This window comes from Orcinus orca, chromosome 8 (genome assembly GCF_937001465.1).
Source record: "Orcinus orca chromosome 8, mOrcOrc1.1, whole genome shotgun sequence".
Taxonomy (NCBI): Eukaryota; Metazoa; Chordata; class Mammalia; order Artiodactyla; family Delphinidae; genus Orcinus; species Orcinus orca.
The window spans coordinates 44,243,168-44,268,968 of record NC_064566.1 but is presented as its reverse complement, the minus strand read 5'-3'; the positions used below and the strand labels follow the sequence as shown (position 1 = coordinate 44,268,968).

General features: G+C 50.0%; 1 protein-coding gene across 4 annotated transcripts in view; it reads right to left on the bottom strand.

Annotated features, from left to right (window-relative positions):
• The window catches only part of GALNT18 (polypeptide N-acetylgalactosaminyltransferase 18), a 354,448-nt gene that overhangs the window by 161,313 nt on the left and 167,334 nt on the right, over positions 1-25,801 (bottom strand). For all 4 annotated transcript variants that reach the window (XM_049713591.1, XM_033404508.2, XM_004279183.3 and 1 more), the window contains one exon: positions 10,029-10,195. In XM_049713591.1, the coding sequence (XP_049569548.1) occupies positions 10,029-10,195 (167 nt within the window). The remainder of the gene's footprint in view (positions 1-10,028; positions 10,196-25,801) is intronic.

The following is a 25,801-nucleotide window of genomic DNA, read 5'->3' as shown; positions in this document are numbered from 1 at the left end:
CAGCCCCCAGATGCAGGAAGGCAGATGGGTCAAACCAGGGGAGCAGGACAGCAGCCTGGCAGTACAGGGAGCAGGGTCCAGCCTCTCAAGGAAGAGGGTTAGCCAGGGCTAGATGCAGAGCCAGGGGCCTACGAGTGTCAGAGCAAGGCTCTGTCCCAGCAGGGAACGGCTGCTTCTTCAGCTGGGTGCCCTGGTGAAGGGCGTAACCTGCAGAACCATGTGGGGTTTGTCCAGAAACTGACATGATGGAATCTGTCAGAGATACTCATCTGATTCCCTTCTCCCCGCACAGTCACTGGGCAAAGCAGGCTCAGCCCTAGGGTCAGGGCTTGAGTGGGCAGGGAGAGGTGGGCAGTTGCTGCCCAGAGCAGCCAGGAGCTCGAGTCATGCAAGCCAGGTCCTCGGGAGAGTGCTGCCGGACAACATGCGACGACACGAATCTGCGGCCACGGCGAGAGTACCTCTCAGGGCGGTGATGAACGATGAATCTGTCAGTGAGAGGCAGCCCCAGGCAGTACGGAGCAAAAGTGACAGCCTCCAGGGCTCCTGCAGCGTTCAGGACCGGTTGCCTCTGTCTCAAGGTTGCTGGGTACCCTCTCCCGGGCGTGTGGGTGGGCCCCGGAAGTCACACTGGTCAAAGCACAGGGGTGGGTGGTGATAAGAAGCCTTCTGCCGAGCAGGCTGACAGCCCACGTGCCTGGCTGTATAAACACCTTTAAGCTGCCTGAGTCTTAGCGGTAATTAGATTAGCTATATGGGGTTCTTTTAAGCTCCATAAAGCACAATACTGTCAGACCATTCTTTTCCTCTGCTTTTCTTATTTTTGCAATTATTCCAGCTGCATGCAAAGCTGTTGGTATTTTTACAGCCTGGAATGAGTACCTCTTGTGTAGGACAGCATCTTTGAAACATTAAACAATGATTAGGCAGGCTCCGGGCCAAGGGACGATGGGGGCTTTGCAAGGAGTGGAGGGGGACCCAGCAGCTGGTGGCAAGCGAGCTGGGAGCTCGGATTCTATTTCGTCACTACACTGTGATTTTCTCACCAACAATTAAAAATAACAATGATTCACAGTTGTGTGGTTACTGGTCATTCAGCAGGATTGTGAAGGTGCTCCAGGTAGTGGTGGAAGGGGCTGAACCACAGTTAGTGGGGACTTGCACACCACGGCTCACACAAGCACACACAAGCCCAGTGTTATGGACTGAATGTGTGTGCCCCCCAATTCATACATTCAAGTCCTAATCCCCAAGGTGATGGTATTTGAATGTGGGGCCTTTGGAAGGTAACTAGGTTTAGATGAGGTCATGGGGGTGGAGCCCCCATGATGGGATTAGTGCCCTTGTAAAAAGAGGAGGAGACACTGGAGCTCACTCTCTCCACACCCAGGCACCAAGGAAAGGCCATGTGAGGACACAGAGAGAAGGCAGCTGTCTATGAGCCAGGAAGCAGTCTCTCATCGGACACCGAATTTGCTAGCACCTTGATCTTGGACTTCCCAGCCCCCAGAACGTGAGAAGTAAACCTCTATTGTTTAAGCTACCTAGTCAGTGGTATTTTGTTACAGTAGCCTGAATGGACTAAGACACCAGGTGCATACATGCTTGTTCACGGGGCTTACACATGCTCACACACATAAGTGCACACTCACAGTTCATATATCTGCTCAGCCACGTGTTCACATGCACACACGTGCGCACACACACAAGCATAGCAACTTCCCCCTATTTCAAAGGAAATTGGAAGCTGTCCCCCTCTCACAAGGTGACCTAAAGCATGGTTGCCAATTGTACGATTTCCACTCAACTCCGTGCCTAGGAGCCTCTGTGCAATGCATCCCTCCTTCTTACGAAGCCCCGGGCAGAGCTCCAGCTGAGGAGACAGCCACATTCTTCTCTTCAGTGCCTTCTCTGTCCCTGCCTTCTCTGGCCCTGCTGCCCAACATCTCTCTCTGAGGAGTGCACAGAGGTAAGAGAATGAGGACAAAATTCAAGGAAATCTTTTGGAGTCAGAGACCCACGGTGCACCAGAGGCAGCCTTGTTTAACAGTCAAGGGTGTAGGCTCTGAAGCCAGACAGCCTAGGTTCAAATCCCACCTCTGTGTTTGGACGAGTTCCTTTCTCCTCTGTGCCTGTTTCCTTGTTATATAAGATGACATTAATCATGGTTCTTACCGTTGCCACAGAGAGCCGATTAATTTATATAAAGTACTTAGAATAATCTCTGGCACATATGTGATCCAGCCGGCGGGGGAGCAGTGCAGAGTGACTCAAGACTTCTTCTGATCCTGAGCAACTCTGAAGCTTGGAGCTGGGCAAAGGGGCTGGAGGTGTGGGACGAGTGTCATTCCCAGAAGACAGCTAAGCAGGGTAAATGTCCCAGAGTCACCACGAGCAAACCTGAGGGGCCTGGCTGCAGGCTGCCACGTGGACATACGGTGCAGACAATAGGAAGACTGGCCACTGTACCAAGCAGGGGCACAGCATGGAGTGGAGAGGGGCGAGCCTTGGCGGGAGTCAGGAGACCTGAGGTCCCATCCTGGCTCTGTTGCTTACAGACTGCGGGGCACCGGCAAGTCTCTGCCTGATGTGGGTGCTCAGTCCCCCCTGCCGGAGAGCCACCTGGGGCTTGCCTGGCAGTCTGCCTCCTGACACCGTGTTGGCAGAGGGACAGCTCCGTTTGGCCTTCTCTCAAGGCCTGCTTACTTCTAAGCCTCCTCCTGCCAAAAGACACGGAAAGCTTTGAGCAAACGTGGCCAGTGAGAAGGCTGGATCCCTGGGGGAAGGATATCCCCTGCCCAGGAGAGAGACGGTTCAATCCCAGCTTGAAGCGTGCAAGGCACTGGGAACTGGCCACTCTCTTGTTGGAAGGCAACAGAAGAGGACAAGCATCACGCTGGTGTAGGCTGGGCAAGTGACTGCCAGCCAAGCGCTGATCAAAATCTCCAGGGAACGAGATGCTTAAAAGAATATTTGATATCACCATTGCTTTGATGTGCTTTTAGTCACCAAATTCAGGTTCATTTTTGAAATTTCAAGTAGCGTGAAAGAAGAGTGCATGATTTTTTTTTTTTTTTTTTGCAGTACGCGGGCCTCTCACTGTTGCGGCCTCTCCCGTTGCGGAGCACAGGCTCCAGACGCGCAGGCTCAGCGGCCATGGCTCACGGGCCCAGCCGCTCCGCGGCACGTGGGATCTTCCCGGACCGGGGCACGAACCCGTGTCCCCTGCATCGGCAGGCAGACTCTCAACCACTGCGCCACCAGGGAAGCCCAAGTGCATGACTTTTTTAAGGTTATCAAAAGAGGACGTGAGTTAAGAAAGGAAACAGAGAAACTGACTACAGCAAAGCAAGTGGGGGTGGCTGGATTGTGGGATGGGGTGACTCTGGGACAGCTAGTGAGGGAGCCTGAAAGGGCTCATGTTCATTGAGCACCTGCTCTGGGCCAGGTACTGGAATACCTGAGTCATATGAGAGTATTCACAATATGGGTGGAGTTGGTGAGGCAAGTGTTTAGCTGTGAGCTAAAGTACGTGGTACAAAGTATGTGGCCATTAAAAACCCGTTGAGGGAATGAATGAATGAATGAATAAGTAAATGAATGCCAAGAATCAAAGACAGAGATGACTCTGTCAGCTGCAAATCCTGGTGCTTCCCTCCCTCTGGAGGTCCATAAAGGTTGAATCTCTCAGTCCCAGCTAAAGACACTGGCCCACCGGGATTCTCCAAAAAGCAAGGTAATTAAAACCAGGAGGCTCTGAGCCGTGGTCCCACCATTGCCTCGAGATAACGAAGAGGAGCCAGGGAGGGGAGACTTTGTCTCCGAGTGGCAGGGCGGGCAGCCTGGCTGCCACTGTCAGGAAGAGGCTGGGTAACATAGCAGGGAGGAGGCTCAGGTCGGTCATCTGACTCCATGCATAGGACCTGAGTTCAGGCCACGTTGGGGTAACCCTAAGAGAAGCTCCCCTTCTGCTCTGCATTCCTTCCCCTTTCATGCCATCTCCCTGGGATACAGCAGAGAGGTCCCAAGGGCCCCGCCCCAGGAAGAAACACTCCACCCAGCAGTGCCTGCTGCCGAGGCCAGCCCTGAGGGCGCCTAAGTGCCTGCTGCCCCGCACTCCTCAGCTGCAGCACGCTGGACAATGGGGGACAACAATTAGAACTGTGATTCCCAGAGAATGTCCCGTTGCATCAGAATGCTCTGGGAAGCTTATTAAAATGCTGATTCCAAGCCTTGTCCCAGACCTGCAGAATCAACATGAATACTTTCACTGAGTCAATATTTGTTGAACAACTACAAGAACCAGGCACTATTCTAGGTGCTGGAGATACAGCAATGAACAAAACAAATGTCCCTGTCTTCATGGAACTTACACACTGGTAGAGGGAAAATGTACAAATAAATAAGGGAGAGTAACCAAGTGAGTACAGTATATCAGAAGGCGACAGATGCTGTTGAGGAAAAGAAGCATGGAAGGGATGAAGAGTGACGGGGTCAGGGCTGCCGTTTTAACAAGGTGCCATTTGCAACATTTGAACAAAGGCCTGAAGAGGCAAAGGAACAGATATCAGAGGGTAAGAGCATTCCAAGAGGCAGGGGAAGCAAGTGCAAATGTCCTGAGGTAAGAACGTACCTGGTATGACTCTCCTTATTTTTAATCAAGATCAAACATGAGAGTTTGAGACCACTTTAGCAGAGTGACAGCATCCTACACAGGCGCCAGCCCCTGGAAGAGTGGAGCTTGTTTAGGAAATTGCTAAGGAGGCAAAGGACCGAGACTCAGAGTCCTACACAAGGACCATCTGCAGAGCCTTCAGTCCTTGGCTTCTGAGGCGGAGATAAAGGTCTCGAGCAGCTGGGATGAAGAAAGCTGTGATTAACTGCCCCTTTTTTATGTTTGTGAAAACACAGGCCTGACCCCAAAGCAAACGTGCCCGCAGTCGGGGGGATTTGGGGAACACGAGGCACCAGCACACACAGAACCTGTGACAGCTGCCTGGAGGACAGCCGGCTTCATTTAGAGTTTTAAACACCAGAGTCCCTTCCATCATGCATTATCTCATTCAAGCCTCCACACAATCCCAGAGGTAAGAATTCTACATCCCAATTCTATAGATAAGGAAAATAGGGTTCACAGAGGTTAAGAACACACATCTGGCAAGAAGCTAGAAAGAGCTGGAACTGAATAGATGGCCTAATGCCAATTCTGCGCTCTTCCCAGCAGAGCGCACTGTTTCAGGGAGGCAAAAAAAGCCAGGGCGGCCTTTAGGGGCTGCCCAGCAGCTATTATTACTATTGTTGTTGTTATTGTTTTTATTTCTCTCATTTTAACGCACCCTTAGGGCACCCTTCCAATGTTGCTGCGTGCGGCACATTCACCACCATTATTACCCCATGTATCTTCAGAGACCGTGGGGCAGGCAGGGCATGGCAAGGCCTGATGTCCCCACAGGGCACGAAAGAAAACCGAAGTGAAAGACCCATGGTCGGGAGGTGGCAGCACTGAGGCCGGAAACCGAGTCCTATTATAATAGTCTCACCCCATTTTGCATTTTTTCGCATGACTCCCTGATGGCAGGGGTGGATCTGAGCCGTCACTCCCTCCACGCCCTTGGCCCAGGCTGGGCACCCTAGGAATGTTTGTTAGCCGAGCTGAGTTGGCCTGACGTGAAATGAATGAAAGTCCTGTGCTGAGCGGGCTGATGCCCCAGAGGGAGGCTGTCAAGGACACGGCCGGAGCCGCCTTCCCGGACAGGCTGGGACCTCAGGCAGCCCTAGGCTAAGGCTAGAGATGCCTCACTTCCTCTAAGAGCTGCAGTCTCATTGTCTCTGCCACCCCACTTGAGAGCTCAGTACAGGCTGGTCTCGGGGATCCCCATTCCTGGTCGCCTCCCCAGCCCATCCACACAAGGGGCCAACCCCCCTTTGCCTCCAACCACCTCCCCACTCCCCCATCTGCTCCTCCCCAGTGGGAGAAAGACCGGCCCTTTCTTCCTTGGTTTCTGTGCCCTGGGTCCCATCCTCTCCTCCCTCCTCAGAAGCCCTGTCCTCACCATGGCCTCAGAGAACTCAGGCACCCCCTCCGCAGACCAATTAAATGACCAGAGCTAAGGCACGACCCTCCTCGCCTTCTTAAAAGCTGTCCAAGCGAACCAGTGTGCAGTCAGAGTCTTGAGAACAACTCACCTTTCAAAAAAGAGAGAACTACAACACAACACAGCACAATACAACAGAACAAAATAGAACCAAATAACATAGACCAATCTATAACAGAACATATCAGAGCGCTTTGCACATTGTAAGAATAACTATTGTTTCTTAAAATTTTGTTTCAATTGTGCGTGCATAGGTGTGAGTGGTGTGTCATCCTGGGTCATGACTGGAGACTGGTTAATTGGTAGAAAACCTCGCTCCAGCTCCTGCCTTAGCTCCCGATTCTCCTTCACAGTCCAAATCCCTGATGGAAACATCTACCTCCCAGCTGCTCTTCATCTTCATCTGGCTTCTGGGGCCCCATCCCCAACCCTGCCCACCAAGGTTTCTGTGATCTGCACCTTCCAAATCTAATGGCTTCTTCCCAGACCGCGTGTCCTTCCACCTGTCTGTGGGCTCATTCAAACAGATGACTCGTTCCTGAAATTCTCTTTGTCCGAGGAGTCTGTGTCGTCCTCCAGATTCTCCTGGCTCTTCCCTCTCTGTCTCTCACCAGCTAACCTTCTTCCTCCTAACTCCTAAACACCTTACCTCAGTATCCTCTCAGGCTTCTTCTTTTTTTTTTGTTCTCCCCTCTTCTCTTTGCTACCCTCTCCTCCCAGCTAATGGCTTTGGCTGCTCTGTGTACAAGACTCCAAATCCACATCCCCATGTTTACTTCTCAAGCTCCGGCTGTGCAGTTGGCCAGCTGTGAGGCAGGCTCCCGGAACTGGAGCTGGGGCTGGGGAGGGGTAATGCTGACAGCACTCAACTCACGGTCACACACCTGACTGGGTCAGGCAGGTGAGGCAAGCTAGGAAGGATTACCATCCCCCTTTACAGAGGAAGAAACTAAAACTCTGAGGGTTGAGGGATGTCTCCCTGGTCACTCATCCACAGTGAGAGGATCCCAGAACCCATGACTTCAGAGTTCAGAGTTCTTTCCCTTCAACCATGCACTGGAACTCAACGTGTGCAAAAGCGATGCTGCATACTATTCAATAAACCAGAGGTTCTCAACCAGAGCTGTGCAACAGAATCATCAAAAATGCTCTCAAAAGGAGAGACGGCCAGATTCCACCTCAAACCTACTGGGTTAGAATCTTCTGGGAAAGACTTTTGTTTGTTTTAGCTTTATATTTTGAAGTAATTACAGAGTCACAGGAAAGTACACAGAAATACACAAGGAGGTCCCATGCACCCTTCATCCAGCCTCTCCCAACATCAGCATCTTACACAACCGTAGTACGATATCAAAACGAGGACACTGACGTTGCCACAACGGAAAAGCTTCTCCAGGTCTCTCCAGCAATACAGGCACTCATTTGGGTGTGTGCGTGTAGTTCTGTGCCATTCTGTCATGTGTAGCCTTGTGTAACCACCAGCACAGTCAAGATGCTGTGCCACCACTGAAATGCCTCCCAGAGCTTTGGCTCTGAAAGCCGCCCATCCCTGATGAGGAACACTGCACCCATCCTACTACTCCTCTTGCCCCCCATCCACGGAACGACGATCATCCTCTGAGGCACCCTGGCTTGAGGCTGAATCATCATTCACCAGCCCTCTTCTGGCCCATCTGACCACAGCCTGTTAGTCAAGAGACCCAGTAGATGCTTCCCTTATGGCATCTCTCAGGCTCACGCCTCGGCCTCAACCCCACGTCCACCACTGCTCCAGAGCCCTTGATTTCTTGCCTGTACTGCTGCAACTGTCATCTCGTCCAGTTCCCTTCTTCAGGACGCCCCTTTCCCCCAACAGTAATAAAAACCGCAGCCAAAGCTCTTCATTGCCCAGCCCTGACTGCATCACTCCTCTTACCAAAAACTTTCATGGTTGTCACCGTTTCCAAAATAAAGTCCAAACCGTTTAAATTCAAATATGAAATCCTCTATATCTGGCTCACTTTCCTTACCTAAATTTCTCAAAATCAATCTCAGTTTCCCCCTCCTTCCCACATGAATGAACGATAAAACGGCCTCCTTCAGGCCATGATAAAGTTCTCACCGTGGGGAAGAAATGAAAGGCTTCAAGATTTCCTTCTTCCTGATGCTTCGTTCTTTCTTTTGTGATGTGAGGATGGAGCCTGGGGATGCCTCTTGCTTGGAAGGATGGCTCTTCCATCCCTGGCCTCCTTACAGTGTAAGAGGTGAGGGGGCCAGCCGGCACGGGTAGAGCAAGGTAGGGTACACGGGCAGCCTAGTCACGCTGTTGTGGTGTTAGCCACTGGGGAATGGCGCTTTCTCCACTCCTTGGACCCAAGCGAGGTGATGGTAGGTAGCTGCTCGAGGTCTCCCTCACAATAGACCATCACCTTTAAAACTACACTGCCTATTCGCTGCCACCCTTAGGAGCCTTTTCCTTCCTTCACGTCCATGGAACAATGAGAACTAAAGCTCTCATTCGTAAGCACTGCCCTTCAGAAAGCTCTCAAATCCCCTTCACAGCATTGCCTCTACACTCGCTTGTACATGATAATAAAATGAAAAAGAAAATTTGCTTATTAAGATTAAAAATATTTCAGTTATCTGATATGTTTCAGCTTTAATTGATAACAAAACACTAACTGCTCATCTGAACTTCTCATGACAGCAACGGACTCACTGGGAAATTTACTACCTGACATCAGAGAAAACGTTAAAGATAACACAGGCTCAGTGACTCTGTGGTCCTGTGACCCAGCGGTCTATTTTTTAAAGTCATGAATTATCCATAGAACATTCATATTAATGGTCCTATCAAGAGCACTGGCTCCTTTCTTTAAAAATTTATTTATTTATTTAATTTATGTATTTTTGGCTGCGTTGGGTCTTCGTTACTGCTCGCAGGCTTTCTCTAGTTGTGGCGAGCGGGGGCTACTCTTCGTTGCGGTGTGCGGGCTTCTCATTGCAGTGGCTTCTCTTGTTGCAGAGCACGGGCTCTAGGCGCACATGCTTCAGTAGTTGTGGCTCGTGAGCTCTAGAGCGCAGGCTCAGTAGTTGTGGCGCAGGGGCTTCGCTGTTCCGCGGCATGTGGGATCTTCCCGGACCAGGGCAAGAACCTGTGTCCCCTGCATTGGCAAGCGGATTCTTAACCACTGCGCCACCAGGGAAGCCCAAGAGCATTGGTTCCTAAACTGTCTCAATACATGGTCTCTAAGCTTGGAGAATATTATGGGGATGGTATATGTGGGAGGAGTCAGAAGCCATGGAATACGCACCAAGGGAAAGAGGTAGCTGGTAGTAGCCGGAGAAAGCGAGATGTGACGTGAGGGCTTCAACAAGGGCTTGCTGGCCACCTGGGGCTTTGCTCAGGCCAGATGGAATGAGGAACAGGGCGTCCAGAAAAGAGGTTAGACTTTCAACAGCTCTGTTGCTGTCGTTGCATGGTACGTCTTCTACCATCCCCACCATCAAGACCACTATGGCCACCACCACCGGCACCATCAACACCTCCACCATCATCACCACCAACACCAATGGACAAGCTTCCAGGCAAAGGCCAAGCCATGCAGCAAAATGAAATGATGCTTCACAGAAAAGAGTCACTGGAAATGTTCACTGTGTACATGGAGGGGATAGACGTCACGGCTATTTATCTTATCATACTGCACTAGGATGTTGGGGGAGACAGTTGACAGCCAGTGAGGGAAAGCCTGGGGACCAGGCCCCTCTGGAGTGTGGAGAGGGTGCAACTGTGGAGTGAACCTTCCAGAGCGATGACCATCATGAATCTCTGCTCTTTGAGGCAACATCCCAGAGAAGGGAGATCCGTGGAGAGCCTCAAGAAAATGAGAACCCCGAACAGAGGCTGGCGCCTCCGCTCAGATGTACGCACGGGGCAGGGAGCCAGGCACTCACCATTGCTGCTGTTGTCATCCACCAGGATGATCTCCTTGAGCAGGTGCGGAGGTGTGCGCTCGATGGCTGAGTGGATGGAGCGCAGCAGCACGGAGAGCGCTTCGTTGACGAAGATGAACACGATGCTCACCTCTGGGAGGCTGCTGGGGAATGAGAGGTTGCGGCACCTGGAAAGAAGAGCAGCCGGGCACTTAGATCTGTCGCTGACTCGGCTGAGGTCCCCCCGAGTGCTGGCCCACCCACGTCTTGGCTCCAGCTTTGCTGGAGGACTCGGGAGTCCAGATTCTTCCCAGGGTCTTTTTCTTGATATACTTAAGATAAGCCCTAAGTGTACAGCAGACAGGCCCTCAACCACTGAAACCGGTTTGCCCCACTACAGAGTCTGAATGTGTCAGTGACTCCCCCAACTGAACAGTTGTACCGTTAGTGCAGGGCCCGGAACCCGGCAGGCAGTCACTGAGTGTTTATTGGAAGAATGACTCCATATTTCTAAATCCAGTAGGATGGGAAACGCAACCAATGAAAGTCTTAGTTTTTCCAAACTGGCAGCCAGTGCCTAAGTGAGGCCAGACCTTAGATGACCTGCCTCAGGAGAAAAATATGTCTCCTTCCAGAGACTCCTACTGCCAGAAGCCACTCTGCCTCATTCCAGAAATCACACTGCCTGGGGCCTCTCCCACCTCTCACTTATCTCAGGGATTCAGCCTCCAGAAAAGGTTGAAGCCAGAGTCAGCGGCTCAACACACTAGAGGACTGGAAGGACACTTCCAACCTCGCTTCACAGATGAAGACACTAAGGCTCGGATAGGCTAGGTCCCCGCCATGTGTCAGCTGTCAAGATGGCATCTCAACTCCGGTCTTCTTACATCTATACCGGGGTTCTTCCTTCAGGGAGAAGTGGTCAGGGGAGAGACTGCCTCTAACTGGCCATTGCCTCCCTAGCTCCACTGAAACCCTAAAGCCATTTGGAGGTCTCTTATCCAAAGCACAGGAGGCAAGATCGTAAAAGTCTGCGCGCCATTCTCCACGGGAGGAGGAACATGCAACCCTAAAATCAGATCCCATCAAGAGGCCAGACCATAAGAAGTGCTATGGTTCCCAAGGGCATGTCATTTCCTTCCGTTGCAAACGTTGCCTTTATGGGTAGGAAATCACTGCTGGTCCCTAAATACTGTTTCAGAAGGCACTGAGCTCCCATCTTCAGGATACTTGAATGAAAGGAGAAAGCAGCAACTGTAGCCCTGTCCCAGGTCCTGGGCTCAGAAAAGAGGCTGCCTGCTCCCAGGGACAGGTTTGATCAGGCCACTGATGGTTCCAGGGGTTCAAGGCTGGTGACCATGTTGCATTGCTCCAAAGTGGGAGGTGCAGCCAGGTGAGAACATGCAATAATGAGCATAATAGCACAGGGCTTCTGCTCGTCAGTAACTAAAGTGCTGCAGGATAGGGACGGGTCTGTTCTTCCTTAATGAGGAAGGCTACAGGATAACCAGCACTGAGCAATTTTAGAGAAATCACAGTGGGGTCCCAGCCTGCTTAAGAGCCGGAGATTAATAAACTAAAATCACTGTCTCTGTGGTTACCGGAAATTTACAGAAACTTCTCCCATTCTATTTCCAGCTCTCCTTTTCTCTCACCAAAGATAGGTGGGGGAAGGGAAAGAATCAAGCGTTTACCCAAATCTGCTTCATACTTAGAACTTGAGCAAAGCCATCAGGTTAACAGATTGGTGTAGAATTCATACACTGCTGTATTTAACGGAATAGAGATTTATTGCGTTTCTTCCATGAGATAGGTACTGCACTGAGGGTACAGCAGGACACGGACAAAGGGCCTGTCCTCATGGAGCTTATGCTTTGATGGGGGAAGCAGGTGAACATGGAAGCAAACAAATGATACAACTTCCTATAAGTGCTGAGATGAAAAGTAACGCGGGGTTGGCGGATAGCGTGATGCCCTGGCAGCTGTTCTAGAAGGAGTGCTTAGGGAAGGGCTCTGTGAGGGGAGAGGTCTGACCAGAAACTCACATGGCACGCCACAGTGAGCTGTGCAAAGTCCCAGTGGGGCGAAGGGAACCGTGCTGTGACTGGAGAGGAGGTGATGGAGGGAACCAGCTCATGGAAGTGCAGCAAAGGGCAGGAGGAGATGAGGAGGTGGAGGGAGGGACTTAAATGAAGGAGCAACTGGAACGACTCCTTAAGCTTAACAGACCCTTTCCAAAAATTTCTTGTTGTTGTGAACAGTATTGTGATAACAGAAATTAAAAGGCTGCTGGTTAACAGTCAAACAATGCTTCTGGCTAGTGCTTATTTATGGTTATCAAGACCAGCAGCTGGCCTTTCCTTAAGCATGGAGACTGACAGAAGTATTAACATGCAACCTACTTGCTAACTGCAGTTTAAAAATAATCCTTTAGGGCTTCCCTGGTGGCGCAGTGGTTGAGAGTCCGCCTGCCGATGCAGGGGACATGGGTTCGTGCCCCGGTCCGGGAAGATCCCACATGCCGCGGAGCGGCTCGTCCCGTGAGCCATGGCCGCTGAGCCTGCGCATCTGGAGCCCGTGCTCCGCAACGGGAGAGGCCACAACAGTGAGAGGCCCGTGTACCACCAAGAAAAAAAATCCTTTATATGGTCAGACTACTAGCACATGACCTTTATTTTTCTTTTATGAAAGTGTAATGAACAGCTCCTAATAAGGTCAATATATCAGTACACTGTCAGTTCACTGTCCACCCCACTAACTCCACCAGCATGAAGACTGTGACCCTACGTCTGTCCCCACTTCTCCAGGGGTTTCCTCTGAGTTCTCAGAGCCTCACTATCTGAAGATTCCGGTGGTTCTCAAGTCTTTTCCAGGGTTAGGGGTTAACTGCCTTCTCCTCCTCTCTTCCCTTCTTAATTCTCAGCCCAACCACTCCATTTCCGCCTTCCAAGGAGACCAAGTTGAATGCCTCCCAGTAACGGCCACGGCCGTCCTGATGGCTTGAGCAGCTGCTGTGTCTAGGATCTGTCTCCTGAAGATCTTTCTGTGAGCAGAGTAGAAACGTTACTTTTGTTTTACAAGCTAAACTCTGTTGATCACTATTTTCGCATGAAAGACTCTTTCGAACAAGGTTGTTACTTAACAGCCCTTTTGAACAGAACACCTAGGAAAGCGCATCACATTTGTGTGTGTTTATTGCCTGTCTCCCTCTACTATAATGACCCTCCCTGAGAGCAGGGACTTTATTTTGCTACTGTACTAGCTCCCAACCTTAAGCCAGGATGTGGCATAGAGTAGGTTTTTGGAATTGAACAAAACTAACAGGTTTATTTATTTTATCCATGCATACTTGGGAGATATTGCGGGTTCGGTTCCAGACCACTGAAATAAGGCAAATACTGCAATACAGTGAGTCACATAAATACTTTGGTTTCCCAGTGCATTTAAAATTATGTTTCTACTACACTGTAGTGTATTAAGTGTACAATAGCATTATGTCCAAAAGAAACCAATGTACATGCCTTAATTAAAAATATTTTATTGCTAATATATGCTAAGCATCATTTGACAACACAAACCTTCAATCTGTAGAAAATGCAGTATCTGCGAAGCACAGTAAAGTGAAATACAGTAAGACAAGATATGCCTGCATAAGGCCTAAATTTCACATGCGTGCCACTGATCTCAGCATGCTCTTTTCATACAAACCTCCTCCCTCTGAAGGGGAGTCAGGTCCTCTCCCACCAGCAGGCCCTTCCTCTTCCACCCTCCCTCCCCTGGATCTGTGGCCCCAACTGCTCACCTTCAGTCTCCAGCAGGCTCTCAGTTCCTTTGCACTGTAACTAAGTGATCCCTCCAGGCCAAATGTCCTGACCTCCTAAAATCCTTCCTTCCTCCCCTTCTCTCCTGGGAGCCACTCAGGGCCCTCCCAGGAATAGCCACGGTGCTTTTTCTCCACACCTCATGGCATCTAACCTAAACCTGGGTCTGCGTGAGCAGGCAGGTGAAGGGTAGGCAAGTTAAGAAAGACGAGGTGGGATAGTTTATAGGGAGAGAACATTGCAGGGGAGGGGGACGAATAGAGCCACCCAGATGCTGACCCAGCTGTGCCCCGACTTGCTGCGTAATCCTGGGCAAGCCACTTTCCTGCTCTCCATATCTTGTCACAGATTAAGGGAGGTAGAAGCAATGATCAGAGGTGTCTTCTCGGTACAGTTCAGGATCTTCTATCTCACATGTGGTGAATGGAAGATGTCTCACTAAAGAAATAGCTTGCAAACTTTCTCTCCCTCCTAGCCAGTGCCTGGTCGTCACCAAATGCCACAAGACACATACATCCCCTTACCACTGTTGTGACTAGGCAGGGTGACCAGCTTCATCCGTCTGCCCAGGACTCTCCCAGTTTCAACACTGAGAGTCCCAAGCACACTGGGATGGGTTGGTCATCCTATGACTAGACCACAGCTTCCTGATGGTAGGGACAGATATTGTTCACGACTGCATGCCCTCTGCCGGGCACTGTTCCTGGCCATCAACAGGCATTCAGCCTGCATCTCTTGAATGAACTGATAGCATCCTTTTCAAAGTCCCCAACACACACACATTCACACAGTATGACTGCAACCTTTGTTTCAACATCAAAGCAGAACTTACATGGCTGAGAGGAGAGGCCAAAAGAGGGGGGAAGAACAGCACGTCAGGTGAGATGTCTGCACACCTGCCGGTCACACTCACCATCATCACTGCCGGATACTGAACTCAGGACAGAAGCCTGCCTGCAGCGGGGCAGCCCAAGGCCTTCCAAAGAAACACACGTCCAAGAGGGTTGTTCCAGACCCGAGCCCAGCAATTCTGTTCCCGAGTCCGGCCACTTCGCCCACAAACCAGAACCAGCCTCTGCCCGAGGGCTGTGCCTCTCATATTCACACACTGAGATGTTCTCCCCCAGCACCTGCATCCTCCTGGGTCTGGCCAGCACAGCCTTTGCTCCCAGAGCCTGCTGCCCCCACCTGCTCTGGTGTCTGCCTCTGTCCTCCCCTTCTCCGCTTGCCTCTCCAGAGAAGGGCCAGGGGACATGAGAATCGGAGGAACCACCAGGTGTAACTTGCCCTTCCCTATTGGTGCTCCTTGAGAAAGCCTGACTGTACCAGACTGGTCCCTTACACATTTTGAGAAGAGGTACACTCTCCTGTAAAATTAACCATAAAAGTTCCCTTTTTATTTTATTCTTGTTCAAAGTCGAGCCATTTTCCACTAGAGATAAAAACAAGGCATTTCTGAGAGGAGAGTACTATGGCTGTCTAATAAGCCGGGACTGATGGTCATGATAAAGTCAACTACATCCATCTCTGCACACAGAGGTGGTGCGGGTATGGAAGTGGCTATGTAGGGAGCCTCCCAGCAGAGCTCCCTGACACGGTTTGGAGCTGTTTATGAGGCAAGTTTATATCAAAAGCCTTAGTGCTGCCACTACCCGCGAGAGGCAGGGAAGCAGTAGCAGACTAAGGAAGGCCGAGACAGGCGCTCTGCCACTGGGTACCACCCGGGGCAGCAGACAGACACCCCCATATTGGACCGATGGATTCTCTCCTCCCTGTGACCTCAGCAAATCTACGAGCTCCCGGTCCATCAGAGCATGACTCGTGGAGGCTGCCTGACCTCTTCCAGAGCGAAGATCAAAGCAGAATGTGCGCTGTGGTCTGCCGGCCAATGTGCACAGGGAACCAGGTCCAACTATGCCTGGATGCTGGGAGTGGAGGAGGGACCGCCCTGGACCAAACAGAGAGAAGACAACACTCCCAGGTACCCACTCCCCTGAGTGCCCGGAGCCCCTCTTTCTTCCCAGGTTTCTCCTAGAGAGGCTCTACCCTGTACCTGTGGGCAGCACACAAGGGCTCAGCTGGACCGTTAACCACCTGGGGCATAAACCTGGGATCGGCAGTGGCTTCTTGTCCCTTACAGCTATCTGTGTCCTCACTGTGGCCTCCACCCTTCTACCTGTACCCACAGGACCTGCTTGATCGTTCTCTGGCCTCACTTGGGTACACTTCTGGCTTCTTCCAGATTAGATAGGCTCCCAGCCTGCCAGCGACCAGTCTGTTGGGCTTAATGAGAGCCGAAGATGAGGGCAATATGGGGGTTCTCACTGGGCACGAGTGCAGTCGAGACTTCCACTCCCTGTGCCTGGCATCTCTATCACCACAACCTCTGGAGCTCAGAGACTGCACGGTACAGCTACCCCTACTGCCCAGGACTCCTCACAGAATATCTGGAAGTAACAATAGTACTAATTTCCATTTACTGAGTGCTTATGATTTGCCATAAACCATGCTAAGAGATATACAGATGTTTTTACTCTTTTTTCCCCGCTCTGAACTTTAGGAAACAGTCTTATATAGTAAACATTTTATCCCCATTTTACAGATGAGGGAAATAGGGCTGAGGCAGTAAGTTATCTTCCAGGGCTTACACCTGGGCTCATTTGCCTCCAAAGCCAGTACTCATGGTCTCCGCTAAACTAGGGTCCGTACCTTCTTTCCACACCCACCCAGAGATTCATCTGTCCAGACACTGGTGTTGTGATAACCCAAAGACCTGGTGGAGGGAGGGGCAAAATGAAAGTCACTCCAGGTCAACTCTGATGAAAGATGGGGCAGATGTAGTGTGTCTAATGGGATGATGTGGACTAACGTGATAAAATACTACTGGGCACGTGAAGCCTCCAATTGTCTCCTTGTACCATTGCTCCCATTGAGATAAACCCTCCCCATATATACTCCTTGTATGAAGCTGTCTGTGTCCTCTGCCAGGTGGCCTCACCATTCCGCCCACAACTCATGGGACCAGAGACTGCTTCCTGAGCCCCAGGTAGCTATCGACGGGCTGGCAGTCAGTGTACAGAGCAGTGTAGCCCAGGAGCTCTTATAGCCGGATCTCATAATATTGAAGAAGGACCAGCAGTCCTATCAAGCCCTTTCTCATGGGGAGGTTGAACATGAGGTACCCTAAGAAGACGGAAGCAGAAATGATGGGGGAGGAAACAGAACACTGTCACTGAGTGAGCTGCAGACGTGGACAGTCACTGTTAGAGACACGGCACGCTAAGAGATGAACAGAGAGGATGCAGACTCGAGCCTGTGCAGGATGTCCTGAGCCACGCTGCCCTCCTCCAGAGCCTGGATAGGTGGCTTCTGCTGGTGTGATTATGTGACTGCGTAGACACTGGCCTACAAAGAATTCCAGCCATCTGTGGTCATTTGAGTGAGTTGAGTGCCTTCTTCCATGAGAGCACACCTACCCTAGCGAAGGAAGACCCACTGCACTTCCTGGACTGGGATCGGATCCCCCTGCTAGACTCTCACAGCCTCTTTCGCTTTTCTTATATGCTATGGCAACGTGTTTTTACGTGGTTATTTAACAGACGTCAGTGTCTCCATTCAACTACAAGCTGCATGAGGTCAACACCATATCTGCTTTGCTCACCAGGTCCCCCTTGTGCCTCACACAGTGTCCAGCACAGAGTACAAACTCAGAAAGCACCGGCTATCTGGCTGAACGAACAAATGAATCAATGCTCGAATAGCAGACAGTAGAATGAATGCAGGCCCGGGAAAGCTTTGTGGGTGGGAATCCCACTGCGTCCTGACAGAATGGGAATCATGGAGTTGAACACATACTCCCTGCCTGACCACAGCAATAAGCCCAGATCATCCAATAAGCCAGAGGGTACATGGAGCTAGTGGGGCTACCTAGTGTAGGCAGGGGCTTCGGGGGCCTGGCAGGAGGCCACGTCTGGCTGAGATGTGGAGGAGACAATGGACATCTGAGAACAGGAGTTTTCACACTCTGCAAGGCAAAAGAAATGGGCCACAGCCTGATCCTGGAAGAGCATCTGACACTGGAATCACTATAGGTAAACTTCTAAGTAGATGTGATCATCAAAATGTCCAGCTTTCAAGCAGAGGCAGAAGTTCTGCAAGGGGACTCTGTTGATTTACAGAAAGGATCTGCTATGTCAGATGTAGATTGTAAGGGGAACAAGAGAGAAATGAATCAATTAAAATGTAAACAGCCAACGGGAAGCAGGGGGACCATTTGTTCCTAAAACATCTTAGAAATCCAGGGAAAATGGGGTCCCTGGGACTACATGGACTGCCACCCAGGGAATAAAAGTCAGCTGGCTCTGGTGGAAAAATCACACAAAGGACCGAGCATCTCCTTGTGGGAAGTTTGTGGGTGAGCGGGCCAGGCCAGCGGCAAGGAGAGCTGAGGAACGTGGGGTAAAGGGAAGGCAGGTCCGACAGGTGGGAAAAAGGAGGACGGGGCGTCTTTGCTCTCCAGCAGAGCCTTGCTCCGGCCTCTGATGCCCAGAACGCTGGTGCTGGGGAGAAATCACTCTGTCCTACACTGCCTACCTGGCCCTCCTCACCTAGTGCCAGGGTGGAAGGCTTGTCCCGTGTGGCTCCTTGTGCGCTTTGTGGTGTTTCTGGTAAAGTCATGACCATGTCCCCCAGGCCATCTCTTTTACAAATCAGAGACCCAGATAAAAAGTAGCAAAAAGTTAAATAGCAGTTACTATGATGTCAGGCAATGTTCTAAGAGCTCTATGTATATTACACATTCAATCTTTGTATTACCATCTCTAATTTACAGATAGGAAAACCAAGACACAGAGAGGCTAGGTAACTTGCTGGAGGTCAACCAGCTCTGTAAGTGACAGACCTGGCCTTGGATCCCAGGGAATTGGGTTCTACATATCACTCTATAATCTAGCAAAAACTTCATCTGTTTGTCATGTTACTCAGCTCTTCTCCTGAGTCGTTCTCCTCTAAACATATGCCACTTTCTCTATATTCCATAAAATCCAATTCTGCAGTTGTGATCTGAGTAAAACAAAACTATTGCCTCCCCATTTTAAGGCATTAATACAGCTCAAGATTACATCATCTTTAAGAACAACTATGTGATACTATTGGCCCATAAAATGTTTAATTAACTAAGATTCAGAAGCATTTTCCCAGATTGCTCCAGTTAAGAAGTATTTCTCCCTATGTTTGTGTAGTCAGCATTTTTGTTTGTTTTTTGCGGTACGTGGGCCTCTCACTGTTGTGGCCTCTCCCGTTGCGGAGCACAGGCTCCAGACGCGCAGGCTCAGCGGCCACGGCTCACGGGCCCAGCCGCTCTGCGGCATGTGGGATCTTCCCGGACCGGGGCACGAACCTGCGTCCCCTGCATCGGCAGGCGGACTCTCAACCACTGCGCCACCAGGGAAGCCCTAGTCAGCATTTTTGATGTAACAGCAGAACCGTTACCCAGGGTGTTGATTTTACCCCCTTTGTCCTGAGGCTGCCCTCATGGAAGTCTCATCTTTCAAAGACTTCTGGGTCATCTCCACAAAGCCAAAATCCCAAACTAGAAAAGCTCCCCTAGGCAGGGCGGGGCACGGGGCCTGAGTAGTGTCCTGGAGACACAGACACAGGTAAAAATACTGGCTCTGCAACATACCACTGGTGGGAGCTTGACCAAGTTTCTTAACCTTGTAAATATTCAGTATTCTCCTATATAAAATGGAAATAATAATAACTACCCCAGAGAGACGAGAGGATAAAGTTAAAGGACAACATAGACATTAAGCATTTTGCACAGTGCCTGCCACGTTAAGTGAGCAAGTGGTGGCTCTTGGTGTAAATCCTTAGCCCCAGCGTAGGAACCCCGACATGATCCAGCAATCATGTCCCAGCTCCTCACCTGAAACCGCCCCTCTTCCCTGCCAGGACCAGATATATAACCTGTGGGGCTCAGTGCAAAAGGAAAATATGGTGGCCCCTGTTGAAAAATTATTAAGAATTTTAGCACAGCAACAGCAGATCATTAAACCAAGCGCAGAGCCCTTCTAGCCTTCTCAGGGGCCCACTGTATAGTGTCCTGATACTAATACTGCCGCTGTAAACAAGTCCCGCAAACTTGGTGACTTCAAATAACACAAATCTGTTATCGTCTGGTTCTGGAGGCCAGAAGTCTGACAAAGGTCTCACTGGGCTAAAATCAAAGTATCAGCAGAACTGCACTCCTTTCTGTAGGTTCTAGGTGATAATCTGTTAGATACTGTTCTTGCCTTTTTCAGTATCTAAAGGCTGCCCACACTCATGGCTCTTTTCCATCTTCAAAGCCAGCAATGGCTGGTTGAGTCCTTCTCACATAGCCATCTCTCTGGCTTATTCTTCCACTTCCAAGTGCCCTGTGACTACATTGGGTCGAACCGGATAATTCAGGATGATCTCATTTTAGTCAGCTGATTAGCAACCTTAATTCCACCTGCAACCTTAATTCTCCTTTGCCGTGTAACATACCATATTCACAGGTTCCAGGGATTAGGACGTGAACACCCTTGGGAGGCCATTATCCTGCCTCCCATACACACTCATGAAGACAGCACTGTTGACCCCCAAAGTTCAGAGATCTCAGATGTCTGTCTAGAGGTTGCACCATGAAGACCCCATGGCCCTCCGATCCACACACACAAACCTGGTGACCATCCTCATAGTGGTGGCAGCAAATACCCACAGCCACCTTGGATGGACCCTAACCTGCTCCTAGGGGCACCCAGAGCCCTGGCTCCAGGCTGCATTCTTTCTCTTCTATAATCTCATCCTGCTTCTTTCCACTTGGATGTTCACACAGGGTCTCTCCAGCTCAGGACCCAGGGATCCTTTGTGGGTGGGTATGTGTGGATCTGCCCCAGTTGCTCCTACCTAGGGCTGCAGAAAATAGTCCAATCCCCTTTACCAGCCCCTTGTGCCTCAAGCCCCAGGCCTTAACCTACCAGTCAACCCAAGAGCCAGTCCACCCTCACTCCTGGGAGGGATGTGGACCTCAGGGGATGCTGGTGAGAAAGGCAACATCATTACTGATGGCTCAGGGGCCTCTGAGGATCTGCCAGCAAGAGGCAGGAAGCAATACCTGCTGGAGGCTCTGACCTGAGCTACCTTAGAGGTAGGCCATAGAGTTGCCATGGCAATGTGACAGCCCTGAAGCCGGAGCCCACGAGCCCCTCCTGTTCCTACCCATACCCAATGCCCACTAGATCAAGGGCTCATCCCTTATATCCCCTGGCCCCTGTATGGAAATAATACCCACTGCCTGCAGGAAAGAATGAGGCAGGCACCGGCTGCTGTGGAGCTGGTGAGTACCAATATGCTAACTACCCCACCCGCCATCACTGGGGTGGGAGGCCCACCCTTACCTTCCTGTCCTGATCTGGCAAGCTTGCTTTAGCCCTCCACGATCCTCCTTCCCCACAATCACAACCCACTTTCTCAGTGACCTCCCTAAAGATGCCGCCTCCATCCTCCCTCTCCATTCCACAGGCAAAGGACTTCCTTGATCTCCTTCTCACACCATAACTTTTCAAAAAGTTGACTCTTAATTTATATGCAGTGAAATGCACAGATCTTAAGTGTGTAGTTCGACGCGTTTTGACAAATATATATACCTATGTAGTCCACACCCCAATCAAGACTTGTCTTCCCCTTCTTCTCTTTTTGCCTCTGGGAGATTATTTTGGAGGCTACAGATAAGAAGGGGCAGGTGGGACACTGGGAGGCAGGAGGAGGGACATAGAGAAAGCCATGGGGATGTTTGGAGCTTGTAGCTGGGGACATGAGGGATGCAGTAAAGTCCAGCCAGACTGAGATGCAGACTTTCTCCCCTTCGATCCTGAGGCCCCTGTGTCTTTCACCCCAGGAAGCAAGAAGGCAAACCCCTGTCCAGATCTGGCAAAGGCCTCACGTGGGGTGAAGTCTAGGAGGCTCACCAGAAGAGGCAACCACTGTCCTGTCTCCCCTGGGTCTTCCCACCTGGATGGCCAAGGGGCCTGCTCTGTTCTTATTAATATAATGCAGGAAGAATGAATGGCACTTTGACTTCCCCAAAAGCCAAGTGTCCTGGTTCCCGGAGGAAATACGTCCTCTGTCTGCATGGATCAAAGACCCCAGATGAGGCTAATGAAACTGGCATTTCCATTTCCCATGTCCTTCTGAGGCAGGAGATAGATGGGCCTCAGGCTGAGCAGCTGGAGTTTGTTCCCTGGGGACAGATACTCCAAAAGAGCCAGAGGGAGAGAGGAGCTGAGTCCCGCCCAGATAAAAGGTAGAGACCACATATGTCTCACTCTTGAGGTCAAGGAGACCTTCCCGACTACACATGCGCAGAAAAGATCCTTGAAGGTCAGGAAGGGAGTGATGTCAACCTATCCATAGGCTTCTTCGCCAGAATCCATCTTGGCTAAGAGATGGGTGCGTGCACACGGGACGACCCTCATGTAAACCAAATAAGGACTCAGAACCAGGCAAAGCAAGATCACTGCCAAAGGAAACCCAGAAGAAATGCCCCATATAAGTGAGTCAAACTACCACGAGGGTGCTACTCTCTGAGTCCACCCGTGTATGCCTATTCACACGTACTCTTTTTTCCTCCCAATAAACACTTTACTTGTTTCACTACTTTCCGTCTCTTTGTAGAAATTTATTTCTACAAAGCTGATGGGCCAGAGCCTTGTCACTGGCCACTGGTCCCTGGTGGTCTAATGGCTAGGGTTCAGCGCTCTCACTGCCACGGTCTAACTTCAGCCTCAGGTTGGAGAACCGAAATCCTGCTTCAAGTCAGGGCCACCTGAGATGACTTCCATCTCCAGGGGAGAGTGGCCAAAACTGGTAAAGGGAGGTTCCTTGCAGATGTCAACCTCCAAGTGCTGCTTCCCTGAGCAGAGGCCCCAGGAGGACAGGGCTTCTGTGGGTGTCAAGTGCAGTCCCTGACTTACTAGAAACCTGCATGGATGACTCCTTCCCAAGGAGGCAGGAGATCCTCTGCAAATTTTCTGATCACTTGCCTTCTGATCCCATTACCTTTCACTCTGGATCCCACTACAGTGTAAGCTCCTTGAGGTTTCTCTGTCTGACGCTTTACTGGGTACCTGGCACACACTTGGTGCTCAATAAATATTTATTGGATGAATAAACTAATGAAGCCTACCTAGCAACCAGTTGGATGTATTTTTTTCCTTCTAGTTACCTCTTGTCCTGTGTATAAGGCGCTGAGCACACTTCGGCCCTCTCTCAGCCAGATGACAAGGTGGTCAGATTACCAAGAAAGGAGATAAAATAAGGGCCCAGCCAGAGGTGATGGAAGGGAGGGTAGGGAAGAATTTGGGACACCCACTTTCTGGTCCAGGAATGAAGCCAATGAGCATAGCATCAGGGTTAGAACTTGGCAAAGTCAAGAATACAAAGAGCAGGGCTTCCCTGGTGGCGCAGTGGTTGAGAGTCCGCCTGCCGAGGCAGGGGACACGGGTTCGTGCCTCGGGCCGGGAGGATCCCGCATGCCGCGGAGCGGCTGGGCCCGTGAGCCATGGCCGCTGGGCCTGCGCATCCGGAGCCTGTGCTCCGCAGCGGGAGAGGCCACAGTGGTGAGAGGCCCGCGTACCGCAAAAAAAAGAAAAGAAAAGAAAAGAATAGTGCAGAATCCAAGGATGCCTCCAGGGGCAGAAATCCCCAAGGGCAAACAGGAGGTAAAAGGAGGAAAGGCACAGGAGCTGGGACTGAAGCAAGGTACACCTGGTGTGATTCTTCTAGAGACTGTCCTTAGCATGAGGCTTCCTCTCCAGATGCTCCCTGTACCCCGACCCACCTTGCTCTAAATCCCAACATTTGCCATAGCTGAGGTTTCACTCTATGCCTTGATAACAGCTTTGAGGTTCACTAAAACAATTCTTCCACTTCCTGAACCAGATAAGCCAATCAGCTCCATGCTGTACATTGTTAAAGCAGGCCCCATCCCCAGTAGAATGACACAAATGGACATCTCAAGGCAGTGAAACACAGTGACGGTTACAAGCACAAATTCTATTGCCAGACTGCCTGAATTCAAATCCCAGTTCTGCCACTAGTGACCTTGGGCAGATTACATAATCTCTCTGCGCCTCAGTTTCCTCTTGTGTAAAATGGAAACTAATAATAATACTATAAAATAGTAAGAAATACGTATATTGATCTCTGCCCCCAGTTCCTGACAATATTTATTATTAGTCTTAGACTAATAATACTGTGAAATAGTAAGAAATACATATATTGATCTCTGCCTCCAGTTCCTGACAATATTTATTTAGTCTTTGACCCATAGCCCCTAAATCCTTTGTAATTTACTGAGTGAAAGGAGTGTCTGACACAGAGGTCCCAAATCCTTTAGAATTTCCTGGGTGATCGGAGTATCTCTTTTTTTCTCAAAACAGATAATTTTTTACTGAATTATAGTTGATTTCCAATGTTGTGTTAGTTTCAGGTATACAGTAAAGTGATTCAATTATACGTATATGTATATATCTATTCTTTTTCAGATTCTTTTCCATTATAGGTTACTATAAGACATTGAATATAGTTCCCTGTGCTATACAGTAGGCCCTTGTTGTTTATCTATTTTATATATAGTCGTGTGTATCTGTTAATCCTAAACTCCTAATTTATCCCTCCCCCCTCTTTCCCCTTTGGTAACCATACGTTTGTTTTCTATGTCTGTGAACCTATTTCTGTTTTATAAATAACTTTGTTTTTTTTTAGATTTCACATACAAGTGATACCATATGATACCTGTCTTTCTCTGACTTACTTCACTTAGTATGATAATCTCTAGGTCCATCCATGTTGCTTCAAATGGCATTACTTCATTCATATATATGTGTGTGTAGAGATATATATATACACACCACATCTTCTTTATCCATTCATCTGTCGATGGACATTTAGATTGCTTCCATTACTTGACTACCGTAAACAGTGCTGCTATGAACATCAGGATGCATGTATCTTTTTGAATTAGAGTTTTCATCTTTTCCACATGTATGCCCAGGAGTGGGACTGCTGGGTCATATGGTAGTTCTATTTTTAGTTTTTTAAGGAACCTCCATACTGTTCTCCATAGTGGCTGCACCAATTTACATTCCCAACAGTAGTGTAGGAGGGTTCTCTTTTCTCCACACCCTCTCCAGCATTTATTATTTGTAGACATTTTTTTTTTTTTTTTTTTTTGCGGTACGTGGGCCTCTCCCGTTGCGGAGCACAGGCTCTGGACGCGCAGGCTCAGCAGCCATGGCTCATGGGCCCAGCCGCTCCGCGGCACGTGTGATCCTCCCGGACCGGGGCACGAACCCGTGTCCCCTGCACCGGCAGGCGGACTCTCAATCACTGCGCCACCAGGGAAGCCCTATTTGTAGACTTTTTGATGATGGCCATTCTGACTGGTGTGAGGTGCTACCTCATTATAGTTTTGATTTGCATTTCTCTAATAATTAGCTATGTTGAGCATCTATCCTGTGCCTGTTGGCCATCTGTATGTCTTCTTCGGAGAAATGTCTATTTAGGTCTTCTGCCCAGGTAGGAGTATCTTTTGATCTAATGAGGAAGATTCTTGGCAGGCTCCTGAATGAGGGCTGGTCACCAGAAAGACCAAGCCATGATTAGAAGTTTGGAACTTTCAGTCCTACCCCCCCATTCTCTGGAGAGAGGGGAGAGGCTGGAAAATGAGTTAGTAATCAATCATGCCTACGTAATGATGCCTCCATAAAAATCCTGAAAATATGGAATTCAGAGAGCATCCAGGTTGGTGAGCACATCCACATATTGGGAGGGTGATGCACCCCCAACTCCACAGGGACAGAAGCTCCTGAGCTCGGGACACTTCCAGACCTCACCCTATGTCTCTCTTCATGCGGCTCTCTTCTCATGGAGCCCCTCACAGGGTAAAAG